A 14,529-nucleotide genomic window follows, 5' to 3' on the forward strand; every position below is an offset into this window, starting at 1 on the left:
TCTTTAATTGAATATTATTCTTTCTTGGACAATGGAAAATGTTATAAATTCTTTAAAAAAACTATTAGAAGACCACAATTTTATCGTTCCAGTACGCAAATTTTATTAACTAATAAAATACTTTAAAGGAAAATTTTCACCTGATCTAGTACTAAAAAAAAACTTCAAAATATGATCCCTATTTCTGAAAAAAATGTCCTTTAACTGCCCTTCTAGCGTCCTTAATCAATCCTCAGATCCTTCTACTACACAGTGAGATTCGTCTTTTTTTCCAAGCAATACCAAATGTTCTGGGTCGTTAACAGCAGCAATCTCTTCGTTCTTTATAGGCCTCTTGCATAGCATGAGACTCTGTGTTGCTGAATAAAAGTACCCAAAGAAATATCTGTGAATTGGCACAATTCGTCATTCCTCGCTTGGCTACGCATCTTTTTCCTTCAATTTTTTTCACTCTCTCTCTCTTCCACATCCTGTTGATTTATGCATAAGTTTCCATGCGATTGTCGATGTAAAATTCTTTCTTTTTTTTGCGGCAAAAGTCATGAAAATTTAAATTCTTTTCATACGTTAGGGGAGAAGGATGGCATGGGCATGAAGTTTTTCTTTTTCTTTTTGTTTTATTTCCATCCAAAATCACTTTCTTATGGAGTTATCGTCTCAGAATTCCTTATTTATGCATAATAAAGCGACTCTGTGGCATTAAATAACACTCTACGCGTATTTGACCAAGAAGTCAAAACACTTCTTCACATCTTCAGGCTATTTCTGCACCCGCCTTGGCACATCTCGAGAGCTTCCTTCTTTTTTTCTTTTTTTTTTACTGCTGAAATGTATATAAGGGGGAAATTTATTTCCTCGCACTGAGAAGGAAAACCCATTGGTCTTTTTGTCCTTTTTTCTGTGTGCTGAAAATGCTCACAAGGAGATAAAATGCGTGTGTGGAGCATCATGTAAACAGATATTATCTTCTTCTATATACTGTAATTTTCTTGCACTATGTTTTTCCCTCTCGCAATCTCTCCGCTACACGGTCCATTCGTATATATGGTACACCCCCTATTCACTCGTGGCATCGATACACGAGCTTTTCCTCTCTGTATCATGTGTTTTTCCATGGTGGTTGTGTATAAAAACGTTCCCCCGGAGGGAGTGTTTTATCTTGATGAACAAAACAAAGTGATAATGGCCTGGCTGAATGGTAAATTAGGGAAAGTTTGGGATTTACTGCCTCCAGCAATATCCAAAGCAGCAAAAGAGGCCCTCTGTCCAGCTGTGACAAGGATTCTCACACACAAACCCCCAAATGAAAAACTTTCACAGCGATATATACACTCAAAAACACGTTTCACATAGGAAAAGAAAATGCGATAAAGAAGGTGAAAAGCGGGTTAAATTGAGATTGATGATAAAATCCGTGGTCCTCTTATCATCTAGAAGGGAAACCCATGGAGGAAAACCTCATGTGATTATGGTTTCGTGTATTTCTTACTTGTGTCCTATATACAATCCTATCCCAATGGCTTTTTATGGGTACCTTTGGACACAGACAAGTGTGTGAGGACTTTCCCGTTTTCTTTTGAATTTTATTCTTTTTTAGTGAAAAAAAAGCAATAAATTTGTAAGTCTACGAGATAAATTAGTATGTGGTTTACAAAGTGAATGGGTTCCGGGTTTATTTTCATTCAGCTACAGACTATTTAGTAGCTATTTGGTCGTAAATTTTCTATTTCTTGCATCAATGTATCGGAAGATTAACTTTTAGAACCAAGTGTCTTAAATGTTTGATTTATCGGATTTATCGTGGAGAGTTTTCGGCACGAGAAAATATCGAAAGTTTCTTTTTGGCCTTTTTTTCCTCTGGGATTCCATGGGAGATTTATGGGTTTGTAGTTTTAGAAACTACTCTATCCAACGATTTTCGTGAAAAAAATAACTAATTTATTACTAAACACATCATAAGAAAAATGAGAGAAAAATTTAGGAAAATTTATTAGAAAATTTTATGCACTGTGTTTGGAAAACTTTTCTTTATTTGGCTTTTTAAGTTTGTTGGGGGGTTAAGAAGGCGGGAAGCACGGAAAATCTATTTTCTGTTGATATTTAAAAAATTCAATAAAAATCAATCTTTGGGGTTAATTCGTAAAACAAATATTTTTACAGCTTTATTTTCAATTTTGAAATTGAAAATTTAGAGACGTAACATTCCGCGGAGCCATATAGCTCAATTCCTGACGATGGGTGAACGTAATCCCACTCTTGGTGTCACTAATCGTGTTTCCCAATGAATCTACAATTTACTAAATTCAATAAAAATTTTCATCATTTCCTCATCCCGATTTTCTCAAAAGAACCCTCTACGCTACATAGGGGCTGGTGAGATGTATTAGTGGAGAAACGTGATGCTTTTCTAAGGGGCAAAAGTGGCAAGAAAAAAAAAGAAAAAGAAAAATCCAATGAGAACGATACGGGTATAGGGATTGTGAAGGGCGGGTTGTAGGCTCAAATCGGATTTATTCGGCAGTGAATGTAAAAGTTTTTTGGGGCTGCCACCCCATCCCCATTCTCAACACTCAAAAAGGAGGAATCCCGCACTCTCATTGATGAAGCCACATGAGTAAAGTTCTCTCCCTTGTCTGCCATCAATCGCCCCCAAAATAGTTCTACTCACTCTGGTTGAGTCCCTCTGAAAGAAGTCGATTAATCTTATTTGTAAACAGTCGTGAGGAAACATAAGGAAAATTGTTGTACACAATTGAGACTTTAATTTACTGTGTATATTGGGAGAGAGAGAGAGAATGAGAAGAAAATTTTTCCCTGCGTCAGAGCACCCAAATCACTTTTCTTGATCGCTTCATGGCAAATAACACCATCTAATTCAATTTATTCATATCAATAATTACGAGTCATTTAACACACAACGATAAAGTCTTGAAAACTTTCATTGTGCACGATGGGGGCTTTTCCTGCTTCTCATGTGAAAACTTTTACGAAAAAGATCAATATGTTTGTTCTTTGAGTCTAAAGAGAATGGAAAAGACTCTTATATAATCCCCGTATTGGAAACTTTTACCTTTGATACAAAACTAACAAAGAAATTTATTATTCTTGCCTTTTATTCTGCAAGGAAAAATTCAAGGAAATTCGGGTTGTGTTGACCTAGAAAAAAAATGGGAAAAAAAAACTCGAGGAAAAAATCTAGGTACGAGGATATTGAGCTTTTATTTCACGGAGAAACTTTTTTAAAGAGTAACCTCCAATCAATCAATTTATTATGATGTGTAGTTTAAAAAAATAAAATATACTATATATAAGTGAAGCATTATCTATTTTAATACATTTTTTGACATTTCTTTCCTGACATTTGACATTTTTTGGACTTTTGACATTTCTTTTCGTTTTGCTTGAGCTGCTTCACTGACGTACGGAAAGTGTTTTATACGCGACTTAAATCTTAGATCTGTCAGGACTATTAGTTATTCAAATTGGAATGAAATTGCACCTAAAATGCTATAAATTGCCCCATATTGTCAATTGAGTGGATTTGGAATGAAGAGTTAATTGAATGCGACCACATAACTGCATGAATTGCATCCTCAAGAGCCCTCAATGAGCTGAGTAACCACAGAAACTGCACTTGTGGTCTCCAAAGAGCATCCACAAATTTATTCTGCTCCAAGAGTGAGGCTCTATATGACGTGAAAATCATCCAGAGTGACTGCGTGTCTTCTCCAAAGTTCCCCTCGCTCTCACACACCCACCCACCCAATCTAGCAATAATGTGCCCTCCAATGTTGACGACGGATGATATTTTTTTTATGAATTCATTCGCATTCTTTTTATTCATCTTCAATGGGATCGTTTGCAGAGAAGATTATGGCGGAAGAAATAGAATAAATACCATTAATCCTCTCCTCTGCTCATCCTCCCGCCTAAATGGTTTGAGAATGATGAGGAAAGTCTGGGGAATACTGCGGCAAAATACACATAAAAAAAGAAAGATGGAAGGCATAAGATGAGAAAGTCTTTTGTAAATAATTTAAATACTATTTTCAAATATATATACACATACATAACATTTTCGTAAAAGCGGAGCTGCGGTGGAAATTAATCAAATTCTCAAAATGTGCTTTTGGTGTCCCAATATATCTTCTTTCAAAAGTATATTTTTATACCCATAGAATTTCCCATGTGGGGAGGCTTATATTTTCATGGAAAACACACACATACATAGCATACATACTTGAAAAATTATGAGTGAAGAATCACATTTGGATAAAGAAAACTCACTGTGTATCACCACTTCCGTAATTTAATCTGGTAATGGATTTTCTCTGTTTACATTGGGCTCCTCCCTTGCCTATATATTATCCCCGAAGGGTGCATGTAGAGCTTCTATGCTCTTTTTTTTTCCTCGCCCCTCATTTTTGGGTAGTGTGTGTAAAGCCATTTTCTCCCCATAAAAACCACCCCCATTTGCACGAAAAGCCATCCCGCCGCCGCAGAGGACGGGAAAGCATCTCTAATGTGACTGAAAAATTTTCAATATTAAATTCACTTGATGATTTATCCCCCCAAACGATGCTTGAAAATTTCCCCAACGAAATAAAACTCAAATTGAAGCTAATGAACACACCCTTCCACGACTTTTTTTTCATTCGCAGGAGTGGGCATAATCCTTGTCACTGTGAGTGGAGCTGCGTGGCGAATGACGGCTCCAGGGGCACCACCATGTTTGGGTTTGGGTACAGGAGCTGACTTCGATAGGTGCGGAAGACGACCCTGTAGTGGGAGAGGGGCACCACATGGACTCCTCTATCCGGAATTCCAGCATAGGCCTCCACCGCCATCCTACCAGGCCAGCATGCAGGAGTACCGACTCAGGTAAGTATTTGAGGACCAAGAAAAAACGAAAGCTCATGCTATTTGAATATTTCATAAAATCGACCCAGGGGGGGTTTTTTGAACCAATGCTGAGAGGAATATTTGTCACCAGGGCGCCAATTTTGGGAATTTATTTCATATTTCTTGGAAGATTTGCAAAACTACCACAGAGCTGAATACAATACAGATTTGTTGATGAATTTCCATTGATTATAAATTTACAAGGGAAATTTTAATATTGTTGCGAACAAAAAGAGTTTTTTTTTGTAAAATATTCGGAATATTTTTGAATATTCAGTTGAAATTGCTCAAAATTTTTACAGATAAATACCCCTTAGATTAATTGATTTTTATTGTGTAAAAAATCAAATCAATAGACAAAGTTAGTCAAATTTAAATATTTATTCTTCAAGAAATAATTAATGTTCAATGAAAAGTGTTTGATGGATCTAATTAGGTCTAAATTAGGTCATTCTCCCTCCTAAATATTCTCCATACAGAGACCTAAGCTAAATACGACATTGAGCTTAATTAAATGCGTCTCTCAAATTAATATTGCATAATCCAGCAATATAATCTCTCGGCTCTCTCAGAATTAATTCCAAGAAGATTAATAATCAAAGTGATACGAAGAAAGAGAACAAATAAAATCAAAATCTTGAATTTATTTGAAAAAGAAAAAAATAAACGTTTTATTAACTCTGTCGTGCGGGACAGATCCCGGAAGGAGGACGTGATTTATTGAAACGTTCGGGCTATAAACAATTTTTCTCATGTATCGAAATTCAATTTTAACACCCGAAACAAACCCATAAAATTCATCACTTGCCAATTGCACCCGAGACTTTCCCAACCATCTCATGTATAAATGTTTCGTCTCGCACGCGGATGTTTATTGTTGTGCAAGGGATGTCCTTTAGTGGCCCCCCATAAATAACAATGCTCTCATCCTCCATTTGCAGGCTCCTTCTACTCGATCGAGATCGCCAGGCAGGGGTTGTTCGGGGTGCATCACCACCGCCCACGTATCGATCGGATGCCGGAAGTCTCCTGAGGTGAGTTGCAGAAAAGGTGCATTTGGTTGGGGTTGGTGTGTGTATGGGGGAAATTTGTACATAGAGAATTCTTCACAACACCGAAAAGTATGATTAATGCGCGCGAGGGTTTTGTTTGTGCCACCCGTCTCTGGTGTGAATTGAAAAGCACAAAGGGGGTAACTTTTTGGTGCAAACGAATCCAAAACGAGAGGGTCCCGCCGGCAAGAGAATGAGCTCACCCCCGGAATCTCCGGGGGTTTTGGGAAATGAAAAGTTCATGCAAAATATTGCCCTGAATGTCGTGCTATAAATTTCAATTAAGAAGAGAATGTCTCTCAAACCATGGAGTTCAAACCACCAACTGTAATTTACAATTTGCCATCTAACCATCCCTTGAGGGGGGAGGGGGTTGCCCTATTGCCGTCACCCCCTACCCGCCCGGATTTGAGTTGCATCAATCAAAGATAAGAGATTCTCATTTAAACTCCCCCTCTTCGAAAGCTTTGGCTTTTGTCCCCCCGGGGTGAGAGCTTTTGTTCGCAAATTTAAAGGGTTTAACTCCCCCTAAAGTCAACCCCTCTGTTCTTACCCATCACCGTGTATAACCATGGAACAGCTACCAGTTCTCTTTTCACGCAGTGATTCTTCTGTCGTTCTCCGTAATTAACTCATACCGATGCTGACTCCTCACTTTTAACCCACCGTTTGACCCAAATTTGAATCAATGCTGTCGCTTCGCTCAAATGGCAACACTTTTAATTATATTGAAGAAATTTATTTGACACAATTCCCCCCAAAAAAAGAGATGAGGCCTTTTCTCCTTAAAGCAAGAACAAAACCATTAATAAGCGATATAAATGGAGTCATTAGCTATACCCAACCCACTCTCTCTCTGCCAGCGAATGAAGCGAATTTCCGTGGCTGGTACGGATTTTTCTTCACCCACTGCTTTTAACCGGTAAAATGGAACAATTAGACCAACCCATTGAGTCACGAAGATGGTAACTATTCCCTGAGGAGGAGCAATAAATTGGGAAATATTTTAAGCAAGAGGAAAGTTTACATTCAACCGCAATATTCTATAGAACAATCACATGAGTCTTGCAGAGACCTAAATTCTTTTGCAAAAAGAAAAGTAAAAAGAAAAGATATATTTGGGGGCTAGAGCGTGCAAGAAAGTTTAATTTTCTTCTAGAGGCAATTCTAAAAGGAAATTTTCAGGTATTTTCTTGATTAGTTTTGTTTTTAAAGGAGATTTTAAGATGTTTAAGCGGGATAATGTATTGAAAATTATATTACAAAAGAATTTTTTTAATAAAATCTTATTAAGTTATGTAATAATCATGGAACACTCTCCGTAACATCAATAAATTGTTTGAATATAATCTATTCTTGGGGCAATTTTGTCTTTTTGTTTGGTCAATAAAACTTCTTTATTTGTACATATCCTTTGGTTTTCTTTTATTTTCCAACCCTCGATATATTGCTAGAAGAGTAAGAAAATAAAATAAGAAAAAGCTGCTGGCAAATATTAATCCAAAAATGTAATGTTGTCATTTTTTTTGGGTTTTTTTTTAATCTTAATTATTGCATGAAAAAATTAAAATTAAAATTATTAGGAACGCATTAACATGAAGAGAATTCTCTTCATGCAAAAAAGGGACAAAAAACACATTTGTGACGTCATTGCTTACGTTTTTAGCTTAAATCCTTGTCGGCTGTTTTTCAGTTTATCCAAGTAGAAAACGATATTATTTAACGACTATAAAAAAATTCTTTTTGATAAATTTATTCCATTTCTTTTTAGGCCCTCATTGCGCTGCAATAGTCCAGCAATTAGTATCTTAGGCGCTAGAACGCAAACGGCTCAGACCACAGAGCACAGCCTACCGCCCAGCTATCGTGCACGTAGTCGACATCGCCGTGGTGGCTCACGCATTCCCGAAGCCACCACAGACGTCAGTATTACGCCGGAGCAGCAGCAGCATTTGCAGCAATTGGCGGTGGGAGCCACAGAGGCGACAGAACAGCCGCCGCAGAGAGTCAGTGAAAATAGTCAGGTGACCCCAGAGGGTGCCACAGAGGGGAATCACACAGCTGAAAATGGTAGTGATCCCAACACTTCAACGGACTCCAGGTGCTCCAGTAGGCAGAGTCAAAATGACCTCGTGACCATCGTGACCATCTCAGGCACGTGCACAGAGGCCAGTGTACAGAACTCCACCAGTGAGATGGACATCCTCGCCCATCTCTGAACATTAGCAACGACCCGAGTCCTGTGCAGCGTTCAGATACAAAGAGCTCCCCATCCCCCTTAGATATATATGTATACATAGCTATGATATGAGAGGAAAACAACTAAAACCATGTGCCTGATAAACGAAAGAAGAGAAGATTATAAAGAATAGAAAAAAAAAGATTATTGTGTAATAATGTTGAAAGAGAATTAAATAAATCAATTGAAGAAAGCCACACCGAGAGGATTCTTTTCTGCGTCCCAAATTTATTACTTTAATATCCTCCCCCTGCCCCCCCCCACAAAATATCACTGCGGGGAATTTATTTTTTGTTGGCAAGCCCCAAATATCCCATGGATGGGCAAACATTGCACAGATTGATTCCAATTGACTACTTTCAATGCGTATTTATCTCGTTGAAAATGTGCAAATTTTCCACATTATTTCCACATATTTTTTCTATATAGATATTTATTTTTTGTTCAGCCCCAAAATGACCATAGAAATGGCAACAGTGTGCACAATGAGGAAAATAGTGGCCAATTATAATTTTCAAATTATCACCACAATCGATTTTCCCGTCGATGATTTCATCAATTTGAATTTGGTTTGAATACGTTGAATTAATACACACATAGATAGTTGCTAAATTAGCCCGAAAGTTTTAGACGTTAATTTGCATTTTAATTAGTTCTAATGAATCAATGCTGTATTTTAGTATTTAGCAGTATTCACTCCGCAGTATCCCAATGTGTAGAGTGTATTGGGCTCTGCCATAAAATTTCTAAAATTTCTCCCACATTTACGTTGTTTTATCTAATTCTATAGATGCTTTAAATAAAGTCTTTAATGTTAAAAAAAATCATTAAAACGTTGTACATAAGAAAAGAAACGTCAAATGCTCCAACAAAATTGTAAAATGTTGGAAAAAAAATGTTAAAAAGAACGTCAAATGATAGAACAGAAATATGAGAAATATCAAATTTTAAAAGTGAAACGATGACAGAAAAGAAATGTCAAACCATAAAAAATCGTTAAACGTCAAACAAAACGTCAAGCGTTAGAAAAAAAATTCAAGCAACGTTAGAAAAGAATTGTCGAACACTTGCACTCAAGAAAATTAACGTTATTCCTTAAAAAAATAAACGTCAATCTTTAGAAAAGAAACTAATTTGTCAAAATCTCAATCATTTTTTTCCAATCATAGGTCATTTTTCTTTTAATTCAGCACTCACTTTGGAAAAGTTTCTAGGCACATTCCTGTTTAGAACTCACGTAATATCTTATTTAGCAGTTTAGCAAGGACTGCCAGTTGCAAAAGATTAAAAATTGACACCATTTTTTGAAACAAAATATTGACATTGATCGTTTTTGATAAATTAGAATGAAAAATTATTTTTTTTTAGAATTGATTAATTCATTAGAAGAGACATAGACAAACTGAAAATAATACCTTCATATCAAAAAAATGCCTAAAAGGGTTAAAAAGTCGTTTTGCTGCTACAAATCCTCTTATTTTTTCTGAATAAATTTTTATTTTATTTTTTTTGTGTGCAAAAGCGCATTAAATGAATCTCTTCCCACAAAAAAAAACTCTTTCAAATAAAATACTCATTTCGTGGATTTAATTCAGTGAGATTTCACTCAGAAATCTCCTGTGGGAAGTAATTTAGTGCGCGCTTAAGGTCCTTTGGGGCATTAAACATGGTACACTGCAAAATTGCATGAAAATCTCTCGATAAATCCTCACAACTGTAGAACAGCCAAAAAGAGTTATTAATTATTGACCAAAACGACCAAAAGTGCAATGGAAGGATTTCCCAGTGTGGAGGGACAACTGTTTCATGTACCCGGATGTGTGTTGCGAAAGTTGCTCTCTTCTGCTGCATTTTAATCCCAAAACGATAAGTGGAGTTGTTTGTGGGAAAACGCAACGACAAGAAAATTTATCAGGTAAGGTACATTCTGGGTTTCTGTGTCGACACCCTCCCTCTCGTTGGAATGGTACTGAGTGCCCTCCTAGGAGTGTGTGTGTGTATGGGGTGGAAGTTTTCTCTTGTCCCAGAAGACCCACAGAAGACCACAGAACTATTTCAAAGGATATTTTCCTTATAGCAGAAGGTGGAATAAAGATATTCCTTTGAAGGGGCGTTTATCTGGCATGTATTTTGAGTTCTTTATGAATATTCCGAATATTGACGAAATATAAATTTAAATGTTAAAATTTCTTGATAAATATCGCGATTTTGTTGACAAAAAATGATAATTTATTTCCGGAATATTCCAATATTATTTTCAATATTAATATTATTTTAAGGAATTTAACATTTATGAATGAATTTAACATTAAATAGAAAATAAGAAGGTAGGCTAAAACATTTTCCTTGTTTTTTGTTTTATTTTGGGTATTTTCCTTAATTATTTGCAATAAATTTTATTTATTTTTTCACAATAAATACTTTTAACCTTTGGAATGCGGAGGCCTTGGAGGTTACGTAGAATGCGAAGGTGGGGTCGTTGAACGACCCCAAAAAGAAGGCCAATTTTCTCCCAAATTATACAACCTGGAGTTGTCGGGTTAGTGCCTATAGATTCCTTATATAGTCCTCTTGTACCCTGCACTACAAATTTGCTACCCTAAAACACTTAGAAGGAGATATTAGGGAAAAACACTTTTCACTCATTTTTCACAATTTCTTCTAGAGAAATTTGCCAAGAAACTGCAATTTTTTTTTTACTGTTCCCCACATTCCCCTCACTTCCCAAAACGTGATAAATGGCAATATTTCTCGAATATTCTTTATTGTTTTGCACATTTACATGCTTCTAATTATGTTTTTTGTTGTTTATGCTCTAAAACATTTTCCGCAGCATGACCGTTACACCAATTTTCAGTATCAGTCAGAATGCCAGACAATACGGATGTGTGCGGCGAGTGCGGGAGAGAGTTTTTCGATAGAAAGGGCAAGGCAATTATTTGTATAAACTGTGCTAAATGCCACAAAACGTATCATCCCCACTGTGTTCGCGTTGATCCCAAATTCGCGAAAAGTGCCGCGTCTGGAAGCAATTGGAATTGTCCAAAGTGCAAAAGATCTAGTGCTGGTGGTCGACAATCGTTGCTGCCAATAGCTACTCCATCTCCCAAGGTGTCGCTTATGGCGACTCTCTCGGGGATTCAATCTCAAATAGCGGATGTGAGAAGCACCGCTAAAGACATTGCTGATGGAGCTTTGATCACCGCGAAATTGGATATGATCCTTAAAGAAGTTCAGGATGTCTTTGACATACTTAAACAGCATGATACGAGGATCAATGAACTAACCAAATCCAATATGGAGCTAATGAGTGAAAATGTGAAGCTCCGTTCAGACATTAAAGGCATTAAAGTTACCTTTGAGCTGGAAAAGCAAAAAAAGGTCCAAAACGATATCGTGATTTGTGGTCTCCCGAAAGATCAGGTGGTAGATGGTGAAAAAATACTTAAAAATCTGTGCGATAAGTTAAAGGTGAAGCAGACTGATTATCGGGATTCAGGTTGTGTGAAGCTCAACTTGGCCAAATTTGAGAACAAAAGTGCGTCCGAACAAAAACTCTTCATATCTTCAGCTCCACAGCTTTGTGCAGCTATTGAGTTGAAGTACCGTGAGGCGAGAAAAAATAGTGAAACACTCTGTGCTGCTGATCTGCACAGTGGTGGCGACCAAAAACCCGTCTATATTAACACCAGCCTCACGGAGTACTTCCAGCTTTTATTTAAAAAAGCGCGGGATATGAGAAAAACCGGACTGATAAAGTTTGTTTGGGCCAGGGGGGGAAAAGTGTTCGTGAGGGAGGATGAGGGCAAAAAGATCATCGTTGTGCACCACCAAGATGATCTTGAACAATTTAAAATGCGATGATATAACACTCTCCCTCGAACACACCCCCACCATCACACAAAATGTTCTCATAAGTGACATAAAACTGAGTTGTGATTCCATAAAGTTCTTGTACATGAACGCAAGGAGTATTAAAAATAAGGTGGACGAATTGGAAACAATTGTGAATACTCTCAAATGTGATCTCTCTTTTATCATGATATCAGAGACGTGGGTGCGGAAAGAGGAAGAGCAATATGTGCACCTTAGTGATTTTGAGTTTATTAATGTGCCACGAAAGATGCGACAGGGAGGGGGCTGCGGCATGTTCATTAATAAAAAATGCAATTATGTTGTTAAGTCCACATATGCTGATGAGAAGAACAGTGTATTGTCAATTGAAATAATGTGTGCAAATAATAATAATAAAAAACTGAACATTGTATCTCTTTACCGGCCCCCTGGATACTCCCCCGACTCATTAAATTTTTTCTATGAAATTTTTAACAATGAACTATCAAAATGTGAAAAAAACGACACTTTAGTGATCGGTGATTTCAATATAGATCTGATTTCAAATGTGCCCCAGATAAAAACATGTGCGTCCGATCTCTTAAACAATATGACATCCATGAATTTTGTTTTATGCAATAATGATACAATTACGAGAAATAGCTCGTGCTCTTTGCTGGACCATGTATATGTTAATAATCCAAACACAAAAATCTCACTGAACTATTTAGACTTGGATCTATCAGATCACATTGTATTAGTTGGTGAAATTTTAAATCAAAGAGCAAATAAAATTGATAGAAAAAATAAAACTTTTAGTGCCAGTGTTACAAACTTTAAAAATGTTAATCTTGAATTAAAAAACAACTTTGAGCCTTTGGGAATTTCAATAAATCAAAAAGTGGAAAATTTCGTTAAAACAATTACAAAAATCATAAATAATAATTCCAAGACCAAAATAATAAATTGTAAAAGTGAAACAAAAAAGTGGCTCAGCCCTGAGGCAAAAGAAATGTTCATACGTAAAAATACTTGGTATAAAAAACTTTTAAAAGATAAAAATAGTGATCTGATTAAGAAAGAATATAAATATTGGTGTATGCGTTATAAACAAACTAAAAACAAGTGTCGTGAAAAGTATTTTACAAATAAATTCAATGCTAACCGGGATAATTCCAAAAAAACATGGGAAACTATTAATGAGTTGGTTTATAGTAGAAAGAAAAGCAAAAAAGACCATAGCAATTTGTTTAATTGTACCGAAAGTGAATTAAAAGCCAATCTAAACAACATTAATGATTTCTTTGCCCGTGTTGGCTTAGAGCTCATATCTGCATACGGTGCGCCGGTTCTGGATCCCAGGAGAGTGTGCCACAAAACTTTTGAGTTTTCTCAAGTTAGTGGTTGGGATATAAACTGCATCATTCGGAATCTCAGGAACACTAGCTCTAGGGGTGTTGATGGCCTCACTGCGCATCATTTCAAAATGTGTGCGGAGCACCTCTGTCAGCCCGTGGCCGAACTTGTGAACAGCAGTTTCAGGGAAGGGAAATTCCCTGACTCACTGAAGCTTGCGAGGATCACCCCCATCTTCAAGTCTGGAGACAAGAAAAATCTCTCCAACTACAGGCCAATCAGCGTTCTCCCTACCCTTGGCAAGATCTTCGAGGCAGCGGCAGTCAATCAGATCATGCAGTTTGTTGAAAGGAACAATGTGCTATCCACCTCACAGTATGGTTTCAGACCTCGCTCCTCCACATCATCTGCTTTGTTTGATGTGATCGACACTATACAAATGGCACGAGATGCACGACAGTCAGCTCTGGCTATCTTCATTGATTTGAAGAAAGCATTCGACGCTGTTGATCACAGCATACTAATCCACAAGCTGGGCCGCTACGGATTTCTGGGCGCATCCAGGGACTGGTTGGCGGATTATCTCAGCGGGCGGACTCAGATGGTTGCACATGGTGATCACCAATCAGCCATCGCCTCATGCGAGGCAGGAGTCCCGCAAGGAAGTCGTCTCGGGCCAATTCTCTTTGTCCTTTTTATTAATGACATTGAAGAAATTGGCTTGGAAGGTCGGCTCTTTATGTACGCTGATGATCTGTGCCTCATCTATGCTGCTGAGGATGTGGAAAGCATACAATCTGCCGCAGTCAGGGATCTCTCAAGGGTGCATCGCTGGGCTCTGAACAGTAAGGTGACGGTGAATGCCTCCAAAACCAAGTTCATGGTCTTCGGTGGTGGCAACTTTGGCTTCAGTCTGGCCCTAAACAACGTCCCCCTGGAGCGGGTGACAGAGTTCCGATATTTGGGTGTCATCATTGATGATGCTCTGAGTTTCGGTCTTCATGTTGAGTACCTCATCGGAAGGCTGTCGGCTTTAACGGGGGTGATGCGCCGTGATCACAACCGTCACTCGTCTCTCCCCGTTAGGATGAAAATCTATAGTGGGCTCTTCGAATCCATTATGAGCTATGCGGCTATGGTGTGGGG

At 37.6% G+C, this 14,529-nt stretch overlaps 1 protein-coding gene across 3 annotated transcripts in view; it reads left to right on the plus strand.

Moving 5' to 3' along the window:
* LOC129794292 (uncharacterized) overlaps positions 1-8,390 on the plus strand; it is a 99,363-nt gene extending 90,973 nt beyond the window's left edge. For all 3 annotated transcript variants that reach the window (XM_055835079.1, XM_055835080.1, XM_055835081.1), the window contains 3 exons: positions 4,662-4,881; positions 5,844-5,936; positions 7,726-8,390. In XM_055835079.1, coding sequence (XP_055691054.1) covers positions 4,662-4,881; positions 5,844-5,936; positions 7,726-8,173 — 761 coding nt within the window. In that variant the 3' untranslated portion in view covers positions 8,174-8,390. The remainder of the gene's footprint in view (positions 1-4,661; positions 4,882-5,843; positions 5,937-7,725) is intronic.
* The last annotated feature ends 6,139 nt before the right edge of the window (positions 8,391-14,529 follow it).

The sequence above is a fragment of the Lutzomyia longipalpis genome, chromosome 3, assembly GCF_024334085.1.
Source record: "Lutzomyia longipalpis isolate SR_M1_2022 chromosome 3, ASM2433408v1".
Taxonomy (NCBI): domain Eukaryota; kingdom Metazoa; phylum Arthropoda; class Insecta; order Diptera; family Psychodidae; genus Lutzomyia; species Lutzomyia longipalpis.